Raw genomic sequence first — 15,526 nt, 5'->3', positions numbered from 1 at the left:
ATTTTGGATAAACGTAAATCAGCCTGTTAGAATCCTAGCCTTTGAACACAAGTTATCAGAGGTTCTGCTCTGCCTTGGGAAGAACCTCATTTTCACATGTGAAAGAGTATAATAAATAAACAAGAAAGATCAAGTCTTGCTGAGAATATCCACAAGGCGAAAAGCTTCCAGCTGCTTTATTCTTAGTTTGACGAATCAAAACCTCCAACTCTATGTCTAGCATAGCATCTTGCATATCACAGTAGTGACACCAAAATTTGTGGTTTTAGCTCAATTAGACATTAGGAAAATGAGGCCAAGAGAAGTTAAATGCCAATGACCCAAACACAAGACATCACAAACTCTGTGAATTATACACCTTGGTTATAGCCAGGAAATACAACTTTGGACCCATCTCAATAACTTTGCTGATGCAGTGTCAAGAAATGATAAGGCTGAAAACTTTGTTCAACTAATAAAAGTTTCGGTGATTCTATGAAAATGTTAGATGGATTATGAAATCTTTAGTAATTCATAGTTATCACAGGAGAGAACAGGTATAATGTAATAGGAGAAACCGATCACAACAGCAGATAAATTTTTTTGTTGACATGGTCATATACTGTTAGTTTTTTATCAATGAGATCTGAAAATAATTTTTAATTTAGAGTTCTTAATTTATATTCTAGGGTTTTATCTATAGACTACGCCAAGACTTTTGAATTTATGATAAATCAGAGGCTTAAAAAATTAAAACAATGTACTGATTTACTTATTGAATACTGACTGAATTCCCATTTTGTGCCAGGCATGTGCCAAAATCTATAGAGTAAGAGGAGAAATAATCTCTGCCTCTGAGAAACTTATAATTTAGGAAAACATAAATCAGTGAAAGAAATCACTGAAACTGCTATAAAAGATATGAGCAAAGTGCTACTGGAGGACAGCGGAGTTGGAAAAGCCTTCAGAGGAGGACAGTTTGACCAGTATCTTCAAGACTGGGTAGGTCCAGATCACAAAGAAGCTGTAGCAAGAGGGCAGGGGGCACACATATGCAGAAGTACAAATCAAAAAGTCCATGGCCATTTTAGTCCAATTCATCACCATATGCATGTCTTTCTAGGCTCATAAAGTATAGCTTTGGAATAATCTGTCTTAGCTCATTAGAAGAAAGACCATTATTTCTTACTGTTAGCCAACATGCACTAATGACACATTTAGTGGTTGTTTTAGTTTTATATATATTTATTTAGTTTTCAGGGCCTTAACTTAAATATCAGGCACCACTGAGAATTCTGCCAGATACAGTGAAAAAAAATTATCAAGCCAACAGGCACATTACATTCATCTGTAGGCAATAACGAAGAGACAGTCTCTTTAGTTCTGATATAGAAATCAATCTTTAAGAAGGATGTGATAGTAAAATATGTACGGATACTTTTAGGTTGACCCTACTGTTTATAGTTGCTAATATTTTCATATAGATTCAAGTAAAAGGAATGCTCCCAAATGGTTTTTAATTAAAATCAGAGAGGAAGGCTGACCTTTGACTTTAGCAATAGTGTCTTCACCATGCTCTGGTTCTTGTTGAGTAGCTTCACCTTCCGAACTCTCTACGATGGCATCTTGGACAATGGCTGGGTTGCCAGAGGCTAGTCGCTTGTAGTATTCTTTACTGTCATAACTTACAGCTCTTCTGTATCGAGCAGGTTTCTAAGAAACAACAAAAGGAAAGGACTCAGATAATTTATCTTCAAGAATTAATAGACTGTATTTATACAGGGTAAATCCACAGTCTTTTGGGTTAAGTTTCTCTATTTTTAAATTGCACTGATTTAAAAAATATATATATAAAACAACAATATTAGAAGTTTTGTTCCTCCCGAAAAAAGAAACACATCATCTTTAGCCAAATGTTTCCATGTTAGTATAGTACAGCCTTACTGATGCATCAGTACAGTAGAGAGAATGCCCAGTGTCGGAGAGTATCAAGTTGCAAGGGGATTTCTAGTTTCTGAGGAGCCTGAAACCTTGCTTCCACCCCAAGTAAATAGGCCTAAAGGGCCATCCATTCAGTTGGAATTACCTGTGTGAGTGTTTACGTCAGATATTTGGAGGTAGGGACCCAGAACTGCCCTGTTCCCATATTCCCATGTCTCTCTGGAACTCTGGAAATGGCCCAAACCTTCAGAGAGTCCTGACCCAATATGGAATCGACCGACTTCAGGCCAGATGACACTGTTTGGTTGGCCTGTCACTCCGAGCTGGTATGTCTAATTTGCTAAAACATCCTGTTGTTTGTGTGTAAAAGAATGTGATCCATAAACTTACTAACTAAATGAGTATATCAAGAACATATAAGTCCATTTTGAAGAAGAAATTAATTATGTAGAAACATTAGAAAAGATTTACCTTTTTGGTGTATGATACAAGAGCATTTCCTTTTCAGAATAATTTTTATCCTAAAAACAGGTTCTCCAATTGACCCAAAGTTTTTTTTTTCTTAAAACAATAGTTAATGAAAAATTAAGGTCTAAAATTTCCTACAAAAATGTAAAACCATAGGGAAAAATTTATATGTATACACGTTGATCATAATGAGACCCAGACTTTAAATTAACAATTAAGAAAACGACAGGGTTTGAAACATGCTTAAAGACCTTCCCTTTCTAAACATTATCTTACCTTTCTTTTCCTATGAATGTCTAATTGAAAGTATTCTATCAGCCTAACTCTTCGACTCAGGTAGTTATATGTATTGTCTACAATAATGCTTATTTTAAGCAAGACCTTTTTAAAAAAATGATTTTCAACTAAAGTAGAAAACAAGTGTCCAACAGGAATATTTAGACTAAAATACTGAACCAATTTTGAGATGAAAAGATGCCTAACTCAAGCCACCATTACCCTTCTTTTAACTTCAGGTATAAAGTTAGAGAATGAAGAGAGCTGCAAGCTACCTTGATGAATGATATGCAGCAAATGGAAACTGAAATACATAACACAGGAAAGTACTTAAATGCTATTTAAAAAAATTACAGTTATGGAAGGAAGGATCTGATGAACCAACTAATAATACTGCAATATTTTTGAAATGAAAGCAGGGTAGTAAATTTTGTACTATAACAATTCTCTACATGAGATCTAACAATTATCTTCAACTCATAACTGTTCATTTTTAAAAAGATGAAAGCATAGTTAGTGATGGGCAAGACAATGAATTAACAGATGTGGGACAACATCTTGGTTACTGACTTCATACCTGACTTAAACTTGGAACTATAAGCATTTTCCCTTAAATATTTTGAGGTATATTTCTGTGACATTTCTGAACTGCATTTTTTTTTTTTACTTTATTATGTACTGAATCCTTCTGGAAAAAGAAAACAATTATATAAATTTAAATTAATTAAAATAAATTAAAATTGTATTTTAAAAAGTGGTCATATATGCTTAGTTTCCATTTAGTTCCTTCTGATTGAAAAAGTAATTTTAAAAGAGAATACACCTGCATTTTCAAAATATATACTGTTTAATATCTAGAAGAATAAAATGAGTAATTGAAAAAAAAAGTTGGTAGTGTCAGGCTGCCCATTACTAACATGCCTTGGGACTTGTTAGTTTAAGTGTGAAGCAGTACACATTTCATGGTGAGAGCAGTGAATACTCAGCCTGTTAGTGAGCAACATACAGACCCTACAAAGCTAATCAGAACAAAGCAAGAGAGACGAGGACATCTCTCAGCATGAATGAAATTCACTTTTCAACTCTAAGGAACTTATAGAAACAACAAATTGAAAGTCAACCCTTTAGGTTAGTCTAGTCTACCATGCACTAAAATAAAACAAAATAAAACAAAACAAAATAACACAAAGGAAAAAAAAACAAAACTGCAAGTATTTTGCATTCTTTTATGGTATTTTGTGTTTTACCTTTTGAGGAATGATATCATCGGGTGTCTCAGGCTGTTTACTTGGGATCTCAGACTGAAAACAGGGTATTAAGTATAGACACATCAGAAAAAAATAACAAAGAACAACACAAAAATAAAATATTCTTGAGGACTGTATGGAATATGGAAGATACACTCACACAAAATTAATGATATCCTAAGCTGCTTGAAATAATCACTTAGCATCTTGTGATTATTTTCTCACTTATCCAAAGTAGTTTTAAAGTAAAAGAAACTACACTAAAATTCTCAAGGCTACTGAACAGGACAAACTTAAAAATCACAGAGACAAAACTTCACCACAGGCTGCCAGTGTCATGGATGATTTACAGGCAACTCTTTATATGGCTTCAAAGGAAAAAACAGAAAACCAGATAATAGAACCTAGTGCTAGCTATCACCTTCCACCTACCTTTTACTGTGTTTATCCCTAGATCTGTTTTGTAACAGAAGCAACTGGTTTAAACTATTATCTGCAATATCCCATACCACAGAAATCACTAAGTGCTTGTTAGTGAAAAAACACCTTCCCCTAAAAGCCCAAGGACCTATTTCCTTTGCTACCTTCACAGCTATGACCTCAGAAAGGCTGAAAGCAGAAGGAAGCCTGGATCATCACCTTCCAAACCAAAAGTTTTTGTAAAAATTACTTTCTAAAGAATTAGGTAGTTACTCTATATTTTATTCTCAATAAAATCTCGACTAACAAGAAGGCAGTATCTGTTGAGCTGGAGTGTGTGACTTGTGCGTGTAAACACACAGACAGCTACAGACAGACAGTAACACATCCAAGAATCATTCCAATTTTTCTTCCTTTTCACAGTTTGTACCTGGAGATGACTTCTAGTACCTTTCCCTAGAGTAAATATGAGCAAGCAAAATGCTTTTACAGATGTTTGCTTCCCCTGGCAAAACAAACATTGAACTACTGGGCATACTTTCAAATACTTAATATGGTTTTAATAAACCTCTCTCCTTAAAAGCAAACTTTTAAAAGCATACCTTATGTTGAAGGATAATCTTGAAAATATACATCTATGTTCTCAATCTTGGTAAAGATTTGGGTTACATGAGTATTACTACACATTTGTTAAAACTCACTGAACGGTACACTTAGAATTTATATATTTCAATATATTAAAATTTATGTCAATAAAAAAGAATTATGAACAAATGTTGAACTCTATTGATATGCATGGGGAAGTATTTAGGGGTGAAGGGTACTGACTCTGCAACTCATTTTGAAATTAATAAAAAAACAAGGTGGATCACTGGATAGATATGTGATAAACCAATATAGCAAAATGACCAATTACTATTGTCAAACCCAATTCTGATGTCCACTATATATCCCCAACCAGAATGTGGGCAGGGTCTGACATGTACACAATTGTATTTTCCCTGCAGCACAGGGCACAGTGCTAGTTTAATACATATTTGCTCACTGAACCACTTACTGACTGAGGATCTTATTTTACTAAAAGGTACAACATTCATTAGCGAAGATATATGTTACACTAATAATTTTAGTATTATCATAGCGCTCTTTAAACTTTTATAACTGAATTATTATTATAATTATCTTTATACAGAAACCTAAATTTTTCAAAGTCAGAATTTGTAGAAAATAATTTTATATTCCCTTTACTTCCAATTTTTCTATATTGCTGGCAATGGAATTTCTTGAATGAGTTGCTTAGTTCCTATGAGTCCTGTGATATCTATATATTATATAAAAATATATGTGGAGGGCTTCCCTGGTGGCGCAGTGGTTGAGAGTCCGCCTGCCGATGCAGGCGACACGGGTTCGTGCCCCGGTCCGGAAGATCCCACATGCCGCGGAGCGGCTGGGCCCGTGAGCCATGGCTGCTGAGCCTGCGCGTCCGGAGCCTGTGCCCCGCAACGGGAGAGGCCACAACGGTGAGAGGCCCGCGTACCGCAAAAAAAAAAAAAAAAAAAAAAAAAAAATATATATATATATATATATATATATATGTGGAGGCACCCACATGAGACTCCCTTAATTAGAAAAGGAACTTCAGGTAAGTCATTTACCCTTCTGCCCCTAGCAGTCCAACCCAACATTAACAGGAAATGGTGAGGTCTTTGCCCCAATGATATTTGCAAAGAATAGTCAATTTGTTTGAGATTATTATTCTGTGATTATTATTCTGTGAAAATAAGGGGATTACAGAACTAAAACCTGGTTTTAGTACTTAAATATAACTTCTTAAATGGCAAGATATGGAATTTTAGTCTCATTCCTTAGGATTCAGAGTAATTAGACAACTGCTTAAAAACAACCATATTTTGTATTTTCATCATATCCCAGGCTCACATCTTAATATTTATAACTAATACTACCACTTAAAATACAGAATTACAGTGCAATTCAGTATAGCTATTTTAGTTTTGAAAATGGTCCCCTAAGGAAAGTCCCTGTGCAAAGGGGATACATTATTTTTTTGTGAGATAGGAGAATTTTCCACATGTACATAACTTTTCTCAGGACAAAAAAAATATTGTTGTTCTCATTAAAACAATTTTAGTTGATAAACTTTCAAGGCTTTTAAGTCGGTGGCAAATGAAACACTCACATATGTTCTACATTCTATAAATAAACAACTAATTTAAAAATAAAATTCAAAACTAATAATAAAGGGTAAGCTATTTTTTAATACAGTATGTAGCATTATCCAGGTTTAAGAAATAAAACTTTAATAACTAAAGAAATAATCACTTGATTCTAACACATCAAAGATTTTAAAACAAGAAATAACTTTTAAATCATCACTCTATTTCTTAGTTCAATTAAGAGGCCTAAAGATTTAAATTTTACTTAAAACAATAATTGTTCTTCATAAATAAAGCAAAGATCAAATCATTTGTCCTTACTCCTGGCAAAGCCTGTTTTACCTATCAAAAGGCCTTAAAAGCAATTTTCAGTTTGTACCTGTTATACCTGAAATACCTGTAACGTCGCAAAAAGTACTGCCTATATATTTTATAAACATGGGTGCAAGGAGGGCAACACGTTTATGGGAGCTGAAAGGGAAGACGTGACTGATCTCTAACTCTGGGAGGCAATATTTAATACAGCTCAGACCACAGGAGGATTTATGGTGAAATTAATGAAGCATATACCTCAACAGCCGTCACTTCCCATGGGCTCCTTTCAAAGTCCTGGAAGTGGGGCCCTAGTAATTTTGTATTCATAATTTTGTACTCTTTTTCTTATAGTGCCTCCCCAAGTTATATAAACTTCACACCCCATAAAATTTGACTCTAGCCCTTTTTAGTGGAAAAATAATTAGGAAAATTCTATAAGCATGCTGAATGGGAAGCAATGGATAAACTCTAACTTAGGAAGAAAGAGTGCTGGTAAGTCCATTCACTCAACATTAAGTTCTAGATATTCTTTAGCATTAGAGAGACAAAACCTAGTATTGGGTTGGCCAAAAAGTTCGTGTAGGTTTTTCCATAAGACATTACGGAAAAACCCACACGAGCTTTTTGGCCAACCCAATATGTGGTTCTGTCTGGAAGAAATTCACTGTCCACTGACAACTTCTCAAAACCACCAAAGATTGGAATCCTTTTTCAAGAGTGAGGAACGTCTGAGGAACTGTCAATCTATAGTCATTATATCTTGCTCCAGTACTTAGCATGACCTAGAAGGTGTTCCTTAATTTTCTAGGCTTCTATTTATCATCTGTGGAATTGGGATAATAATATAATTATACTTCAGAGGGCTGTCATGAGACATACAGGAAACTGCAAGTGACCGCTCTGCAGACTATCAAGGCTCACTGTGCTTCGTTAAATATCTGCTCTCCTTTTTTGATTTCACAACAGAAGTTAGTGGGATAGCAGCTGCTCTACTTTTTGGAATTTTCTTTGCTGTTGATATTGCCAGACTGCATATTCCATAAGAAAAAAAGTGGACATTTAATGGGGTTTCAAATTTACAAAAGAGTTTGAACGAGCAACACCAAAATCATTATTCATTCAGAAAACTTCATCATAGCAGATTAACCTTGACTTGTGCATGAACTTAAGCAGCAGCATGAATTCTACAATCTGTAATCATCTCCCCTTCCCACCTGCTTTTTCCTTTTTTGTAAACGTATCTCTAACATTTCTTGACTGCCTTGTATTTCCCAATATGTAACCCATCTGGTTTAAAAAAAAAAAAAAGTTCCGTATGGTTCATACTTATTTCTGAGACTGTCTGTTTAGATTTCACAGACTGATGAACTCCTTGGCTTAGGTAAAATGCTAATGATATTAAGGTTGTAAGTGTGGACTCTGAATAGGTTATTTTGTTTTTATCTGATACAGAACTTCAAATATACTTTTGTAAAACAAATGACACTGTTATAAAGAAGGAAAGGTGTAGACACAATAAAAAAAAATACTATGGTTATGTAACTCAAAAAGTATATGCCTCAGTTATATAGAAATAGTGAATGGTCACGTATTTAGGAGAGCACATCTTCTATTTTCCTATCCCTGAATGGATTCAATTTGAATGAGTGTTGACTCAGTAAGAAATATTTTATCAAATTGCTACAGGCTTAAACTCTTATTCAATTATTTATTTGGGGAAAATGGATGAAGAATAGAGATTATATTGCTAGTCTGATCTGACAAATGTAGGTGCTATTAAAAGGCTGCAAAAATATGGGTGGATTTTTTTTTCTACATAGTGTGCTAGTATTAGAAATTACAGTGCTTAAATTAAAATTTATCAAGTATGGCATTCTTTTTTTATTTTATTTTTATTATTTTTTAAAAGTCTTTATTGAATTTGTTCTTCTGTTTTAAAATTTTACTTTATTTTTTATTTATTTATTTTTGGTTGCATTGGGTGTTTGTTGCTGCACACGGGCTTTCTCTAGTTGTGGCGAGCGGGGGCTACTCTTCGTTGTGGTGCATGGGCTTCTCATTGCGGTGGCTTCTCTTGCTGAGGAGCACGGGCTCTAGGCACACAGGCTTCAGTAGTTGTGGCTCGCAAGCTCTAGGGCCCAGGCTCAGTAGTTGTGGCACACGGGCTTAGCTGCTCTGCGGCATGTGGGATCTTTCCGGACCAAGGATCGAACACATGTCCCCTGCATTGGCAGGCAGATTCTTAACCACTGTGCCATCAGGGAAGTCCCGATATGTTTTGGGTTTTTGGCCACAAGGCATGTGTGATCTTAGCTCTTTGACCAGGGAGCCAATCCACGCCCCCTGCATTGGAAAGCGAAGTCTTAACCAGGGAAGTCCCCCAAGTACGGCATTCTTGACAGAACGGAATAATTTTGAGAAAAGTAAACTTCAGGGAGCTATCTTAAAAAAAAAAAACTTAAATAACTATATATTAGCAGGTCTAAGGCCTATATTCTAAGTAGCATCAGGACAAATGTATAGTCAATTAGCACAAGATAAATGGAGCCAGGGTTTTGGTTGGGAAAAAAAGAGACACTGGAACAATGCAAGTTGTCTCATGTTATATGATCTGAACTACTTACTAGAAGACACATGTGTCAAGTCTTCTTTATAAATCTTAGTTTCTTCAATTGTTGACAGAATCATATTAAAGTCAAGTATGTGAAAGTACTTAAACCATGAAGGGTTTCTCTTCCAAATTTGCAGTGACTTTATTGGGGAAGACTGTATTTTCCCGAACACAAAAACATGATTCCTAGATCATGATTATTTCAGACAAAATTTTTATGGTCAGTGCAAAAATCTGAATGAAGGCTTTAGGAAGGGCAACCTGTCTGAATAAAAAGGAACTTGAGGGGCAAATGTTGTTCGTTTTATACCCGTGGAGCCAGTGATGAAGCTTCTCAATATAAATGGGAAGATCTATACACTCAGGCTATCATTATTCTTTAACTGTGCTCTGTATTTCTTCAAAGAATATTGCTTAGTGGCAATGTTTATTTTATTAACACTCACTTATATAGTGCTTATTCTGTGCCAGACATTATTCTAAGTACTTTATTAATTTTAATTAATTTAATCCTCCCAATAGCTTCTAAGATGGAACTGTTATTTTCTCCATTTTAGGCATAAAGAAAGCAGAAGCTGAAGAGGTTAACGTGGCCGGTACAAGGTCACCAGCTAGTGAAGGGGCAGAGGCAGGTTTCAAACCTGGCAGCTGGCTCCAGGGTCTAAGATCCAAACCACTTCACTGTGAAGGCTCCCTGCTGCACCTTTTCATTCCACCGCCAGCACCCTGGCATTATCAACTTATTATAGTTCATCAAATCTTCTAAATTAGGTGTTTTTCGTAATTAACCAAATAAGTGAAAACGCTTACAAAAAAGAAGAAAGACATGGAAGCGTCACTACAAACGCTGAATTCTGCGCACTCACCGCCACATTTGTCTCTTGTTCCGTTTCCGGCACGTAAGGGTAATGGGTGTAAAACATATCATTCCGCACCATTTTCTTCCTCATTCTGCAGGGCCCTTCCGTCATCTCCAACATCCATTTGTCGAGATGGGAACCAATAGGGGGGCCCCAGAGCCCCCGCTCCCGCAGCAGCTCGTACTCGATTTGGCACCACTCCTCCGTCACGTACTTCAGGGCATTTTGCTGACGCTAACAAGAGGGAGTCCAGGTTGGTTTTCAAGCAAAAGCACAAGCAACAATGAACAGTCTACAAGTACCTTGAAACCAAGTTATTCTTTGGAAACAAAAACCAATCCAGGTAATTTCAGGCAATATTATAAAAGTAAAGTTACATTTATTTATGGTTAAAGTAAGCTGCCGATCTTGTGAGAAGGTGGGGTTTTAGTGATGGCCCGATTATTTTAGCACCAAGTATACAATACATGGAAGATCCCTACAGGGTAGCGTGTGCAGTACACCTGACCAGAGTGCTGAAGGAACTTGTAGCTCAGGGACAGGGACGATGGTAATATTACTTATGAAAATACATGGAAATGGTTTGTCCAGTGTGAGTTAATAAAGACAGTAATTTAAGGATTAAATTCCCCACCCCCAATTGTAAAACAGTTACTAGAACATGAATAAAAGAAAATCTAGAAAGCCACATCAAGAAATATTGCCAACACACTAGATTCCTGGTAATCACCGTAACATTTCCAATAATTTTAGGTAAAGAATATACACATGCATCTCTGATAGGGAACTTAACATTCATATAAAAATTAAAGGAAAACCATTATTACTTGGCCCTGGTATAGATCCAAACCACCTTACTTAAATGGAAATTTATGACTTGGAGTAACTTCTTTCTATTTGTCAAATGTCAAAATGTGTAACATTTCAACAGTAGATGCTTACAACTAAGCACCTAATGATTAGATGCTTATCTAATAATTCATGGAATATAAGTATACAATTTAAGAATAAAGATCCCTTTATACTGTACAACTAACACTAATGATTATTGAAGGAGTAATCTTGATATTATAATGATACCATCATAGTACTTATGTGTTCCTGGCAGGAGGAAATCCCCTGTAACAACTAAGTATCTAGTATCATGCCCATAAAAAATTAGCAGCTTATCATTCAGAAATCTTTAATAAGATATAACTCAGCTGCCATGGAAATAAAATATTTCGAATAAGTTGTTGAGTAACTATGAATTCATCAAGAGGATTTCACTGAAAATATTTCTTACTGACAAAATCACCAAGCACTTGTAATAAAAAATACCTTTATCTTTTTTTTTATTTTTATTTTTTTTATTTTTTATTTATTTATTTTTTTTTTATCTTTTAATTTTTTAGAATTTTAGAGACTTCTTAGAGATTTTGATGCACATTTTCATGGTCTCCTTGTTAAGTATGAAAGAAAGGGATCTTTCCAATATTTTAATTTTTATTAAGAACAGACACATGCAATATGTTGGTAGTGAATGTCATTAGGATTCAGCTGTGCTGATCTCCAGTCTGTCACTTTTTAATGCAGTTTGCCTGTAGGAAGTTCCAGTCTTTCTATGTTAAAACCAATGGCCAAAGTAGCTGCTGGCAGGGATAATCAAAAACATTATCTGGGCTTCCCTGTGGCGCAGTGGTTGAGAGTCCGCCTGCCGATGCAGGGGACACGGGTTCGTGCCCCGGTCCGGGAAGATCCCACATGCTGCGGAGTGGCTACGCCCGTGAGCCATGGCCATTGAGCCTGCGCGTCCGGAGCCTGTGCTCCGCAACGGGAGAGGCCACAACATGAGAGGCATGCGTACCGCAAAAAAAACAAAACAAAACATTATCTCATGATAAATTCAGTTCAGCAACTTATTCTTAAAAGCAGGAGGAAGATACCAAGGGAAACAATCTTTTCTCACTCAAAGAATGCAAAACAAACCATTATTATGATTATGATTCTTACCTCCTGATATTCCTTATATTGTGTGTCTACTAAGTCACGAACAACCGCGATGTGTGTAAACATCCACTGAGAAATCTCCTAACAATGAGTGGAAAAAGTCTTAATATTTCATGATTTCCTGGAAAAAAATGTTAACTAGCCTTGAAATAATGCCCCCAAGTTAGTTAAAATTCTATTAAAGGCATCACAACAACACCCAAAAAACCCCACAGAAAACTCTGAAAGATTAATTATATAATGAATCTGATAGAGGCTTATGTGATGGACACAGATCCATATACCCCCCATCCCCCAGTGCCCCTTTCAAGGAAGGGCTCACTGCCACAACTTCTGGGAGCGCTGTCAGTATTTCAGGGATCTCCTCAGCTGCAGAGAGCTGTGGGCACCCCACAATCACTGGCTGATTTGGAGGCAAGCAGGCTCAGCCATTTCAGCTCAGTAAAGGTCAACTCTGACAGGTCATTTTGGTACCAAAGCTCCACCTGGGTCACAGCTGGGTCTGTCGCCAGACCTGCATTGTAGCCTGACATTTCCCTGTGACCAATCCTGCTTCCTTCTTCTCCCATCCACAAATATCAAGGGCACCCCTAATAAACATCCTGCACACTAAACTCCCTCTCAGAGTGTGCTTCCTGGGGAACCCAACCTGACACATGGAATGACTCATACACATGGTTTCTCCCAGGCCCTTTTCACAGCTGCCACTAATATTCTGCGATGGCAAAGACAGTATGATGAGGAAGAAATTAATGCTGGAGGTAGATGAGTTAAAAAAAAAAATCAATCTCAGGCATGTACAACAAAATTATAAAAAATAAAAAGCTATTTTGTCTGCTGTTGCTTTAAAATTTATATAACTATTAATAAAATGGAAGGTTTGGGAGAGCTGAGAAAAAATTATCCATAGTCTATCATATATCAATATCTGAATCTCATCTTATGTCCAGTTATGCAATGGATGTAAATACACAACACTCATAGTGCAATTTTATAATAAAATGGGAGAAGGCTCCACAACCTGAGTTATTTCTCTCTTCTGTCTAAAGCAAAAATGCAGAAAAGTTCCATTTCAAATCATATGCTTGCATGTATTAAGTGTATTATATAAAACACTACAACTAAACCTTGAATTACAAATTTCTAATCATATCATTAATAAAACGAAACAATGTACCTGGGTGGAAAGACTGTGTTTATGAAGCCCACTTTCCTTTCGATTCCTTCTCGATCCCGTTAACTTGGAAAGACCAAAACCACTGCTGACACGGGACAATTTGGATTGTGTGGTGGGCACTAAAGCTTCTCCTCGACTTATGCATTTCTTTTCATGGGCTACAAAATTAAAATTAGAGTATTTTACAGTTTCTCCATGTATTTATTAGCCTTACTTTTAATACTTTGGCATAATAGTTACAAACCACAATTCTGTAGTTATCAAAAGCAGCTTATGTTACAGATGCAGACACTCTCAGATATTATATTTACTTATCTTGTATAAGGATAGCTGCATGACATTTATTGTACTAGTTGAACTCACATTTGCTTGAAACCTCATAGCTCTGCAGTAATATGCAAATTTATTTTAACTGTAATCAGTTTCTGTGTTAATAACAATTCACAGTCCCCTACCTAAAATCTTTGGTGTTGTGTATACTTTGGAATTTAGAATTTTAAGAAAGTGATACACTGGCTTCCCTGGTGGCGCAGTGGTTGATAGTCTGCCTGCCGATGCAGGGGACACGGGTTTGTGCCCCGGTCTGGGAAGATCCCACATGCTGCGGAGCGGCTGGGCCCGTGAGCCATGGCCACTGAGCCTGCACGTCCGGAGCCTGTGCTCCGCAACAGGAGAGGCCACAATGGTGAGAGGCCCGCATACCGCAAAAAAAAAAAAAAAAAAAAAAAAAATGGTGATACAGTACATATACTGTATCACCCTAGACCACCAGAAGGTCTAAGGTAACAAACAATAATTAATAATATAATAATTAATATTTCTGCAGCAAAATGTATTAATATTAATGCCTAGTAGGATAAACAAAGATAGGTTAGGTTTTGCTACCAAGTGAGTTTTGGCATCAAATTAATAATAACACCTTGGGTTTTCAGGGCTTTTTGAATTTCAGAATTATAGATAAGGGATGTAGACTCATAACCAAGATGGTGACCATACTAAAGTTGTGAGCAATGTATTATTTACCAAGCTCATAGATGCCTGATGTATAACACATATAAAAAAAAAATTTTTTTTTTAAATTAAAAGAGGGCTTCCCTGGTGGCGCAGTGGTTGAGCCTGCTGATGCGGGGGACATGAGTTCGTGCCCCGGTCTGGGAAGATCCCACATACTGCGGAGTGGCTGGGCCCATGAGCCATGGCTGCTGAGCATGCGCGTCCAGAGCCTGTGCTCCACAACGGGAGAGGCCACAACAGTGAGAGGCCCGCGTACCGCAAAAAAAAAAAAAACAAACAAAAACAAAATAAAATTAAAAGAAAAATCTAAGAAGAAAAGCCTAATCTCAGCATAATCATTCTAGAATGGGCTATACTGTATTGATTTTCATTTCTATTGTCATCATAATATCTTTCGGGGAAAGTTTTAATTTCATATCCAAAGTGCACCCATATATGATAGTTGTATGTAAGTCCCTTTGTCACATGATATCTGTAAACTGTCTTACCTAGATGATTCTGCCAACATTTCAAACCGGCTTCTTCAATGAGCGGCTTTGCTATAGCTATGTCCACATGGCCTCTTTCATTCACTGGTAGAGTGACTTTGAAAAGCTCCTCCAAGGTTTGTTTCTTACTATGAATCAATTCAGTCCAAACTCTGTTGACAGCTTTTATGAGAAGCTGACGCCCTAGGAAATAAAAAATAGCAACTGATCAAAAAGAATATAAAGGTAGTTAGTATTTTTTTTCTTTTTTATTGAAGAATTTCAACTTAGATGTATAGTACTTAATTGTCCAAAAAATGATTCATATCATAGCCAGTTCAGTAAAAAAGGATTATTCAGGGCTTCCCTGGTGGCGCAGTGGTTGAGAGTCCGCCTGCCGATGCAGGGGACATGGGTTCGTGCCCCGGTCCGGGAAGATCCCACATGCCGCGGAGCGGCTGGGCCCGTGAGCCATGGCTGCTGAGCCTGCACGTCCGGAGCCTGTGCTTCGCAACGTGAGAGGCCCGCGTACCGCAAAAACAAACAAACAAACCAAAAAAAAAAACAAAACAACAAAAAAAGGATTAT

General features: G+C 36.6%; 1 protein-coding gene across 1 annotated transcript in view; it reads right to left on the bottom strand.

Moving 5' to 3' along the window:
• Positions 1 to 15,526, bottom strand: part of WDFY3 (WD repeat and FYVE domain containing 3) — a 264,325-nt gene that overhangs the window by 49,891 nt on the left and 198,908 nt on the right. Inside the window, exons 43-48 of the mRNA XM_060147888.1 lie at positions 14,960 to 15,142; positions 13,458 to 13,615; positions 12,284 to 12,361; positions 10,298 to 10,525; positions 3,912 to 3,965; positions 1,524 to 1,692 (exon numbers count right to left, since the gene is read on the bottom strand). Coding sequence (XP_060003871.1) covers positions 1,524 to 1,692; positions 3,912 to 3,965; positions 10,298 to 10,525; positions 12,284 to 12,361; positions 13,458 to 13,615; positions 14,960 to 15,142 — 870 coding nt within the window. The remainder of the gene's footprint in view (positions 1 to 1,523; positions 1,693 to 3,911; positions 3,966 to 10,297; positions 10,526 to 12,283; positions 12,362 to 13,457; positions 13,616 to 14,959; positions 15,143 to 15,526) is intronic.

The sequence above is a fragment of the Lagenorhynchus albirostris genome, chromosome 4 (genome assembly GCF_949774975.1).
Source record: "Lagenorhynchus albirostris chromosome 4, mLagAlb1.1, whole genome shotgun sequence".
Classification (NCBI taxonomy): Eukaryota; Metazoa; Chordata; class Mammalia; order Artiodactyla; family Delphinidae; genus Lagenorhynchus; species Lagenorhynchus albirostris.
Note: the sequence above shows the minus strand (reverse complement) of the source record. Positions and strands in the feature narration are given on the sequence as shown.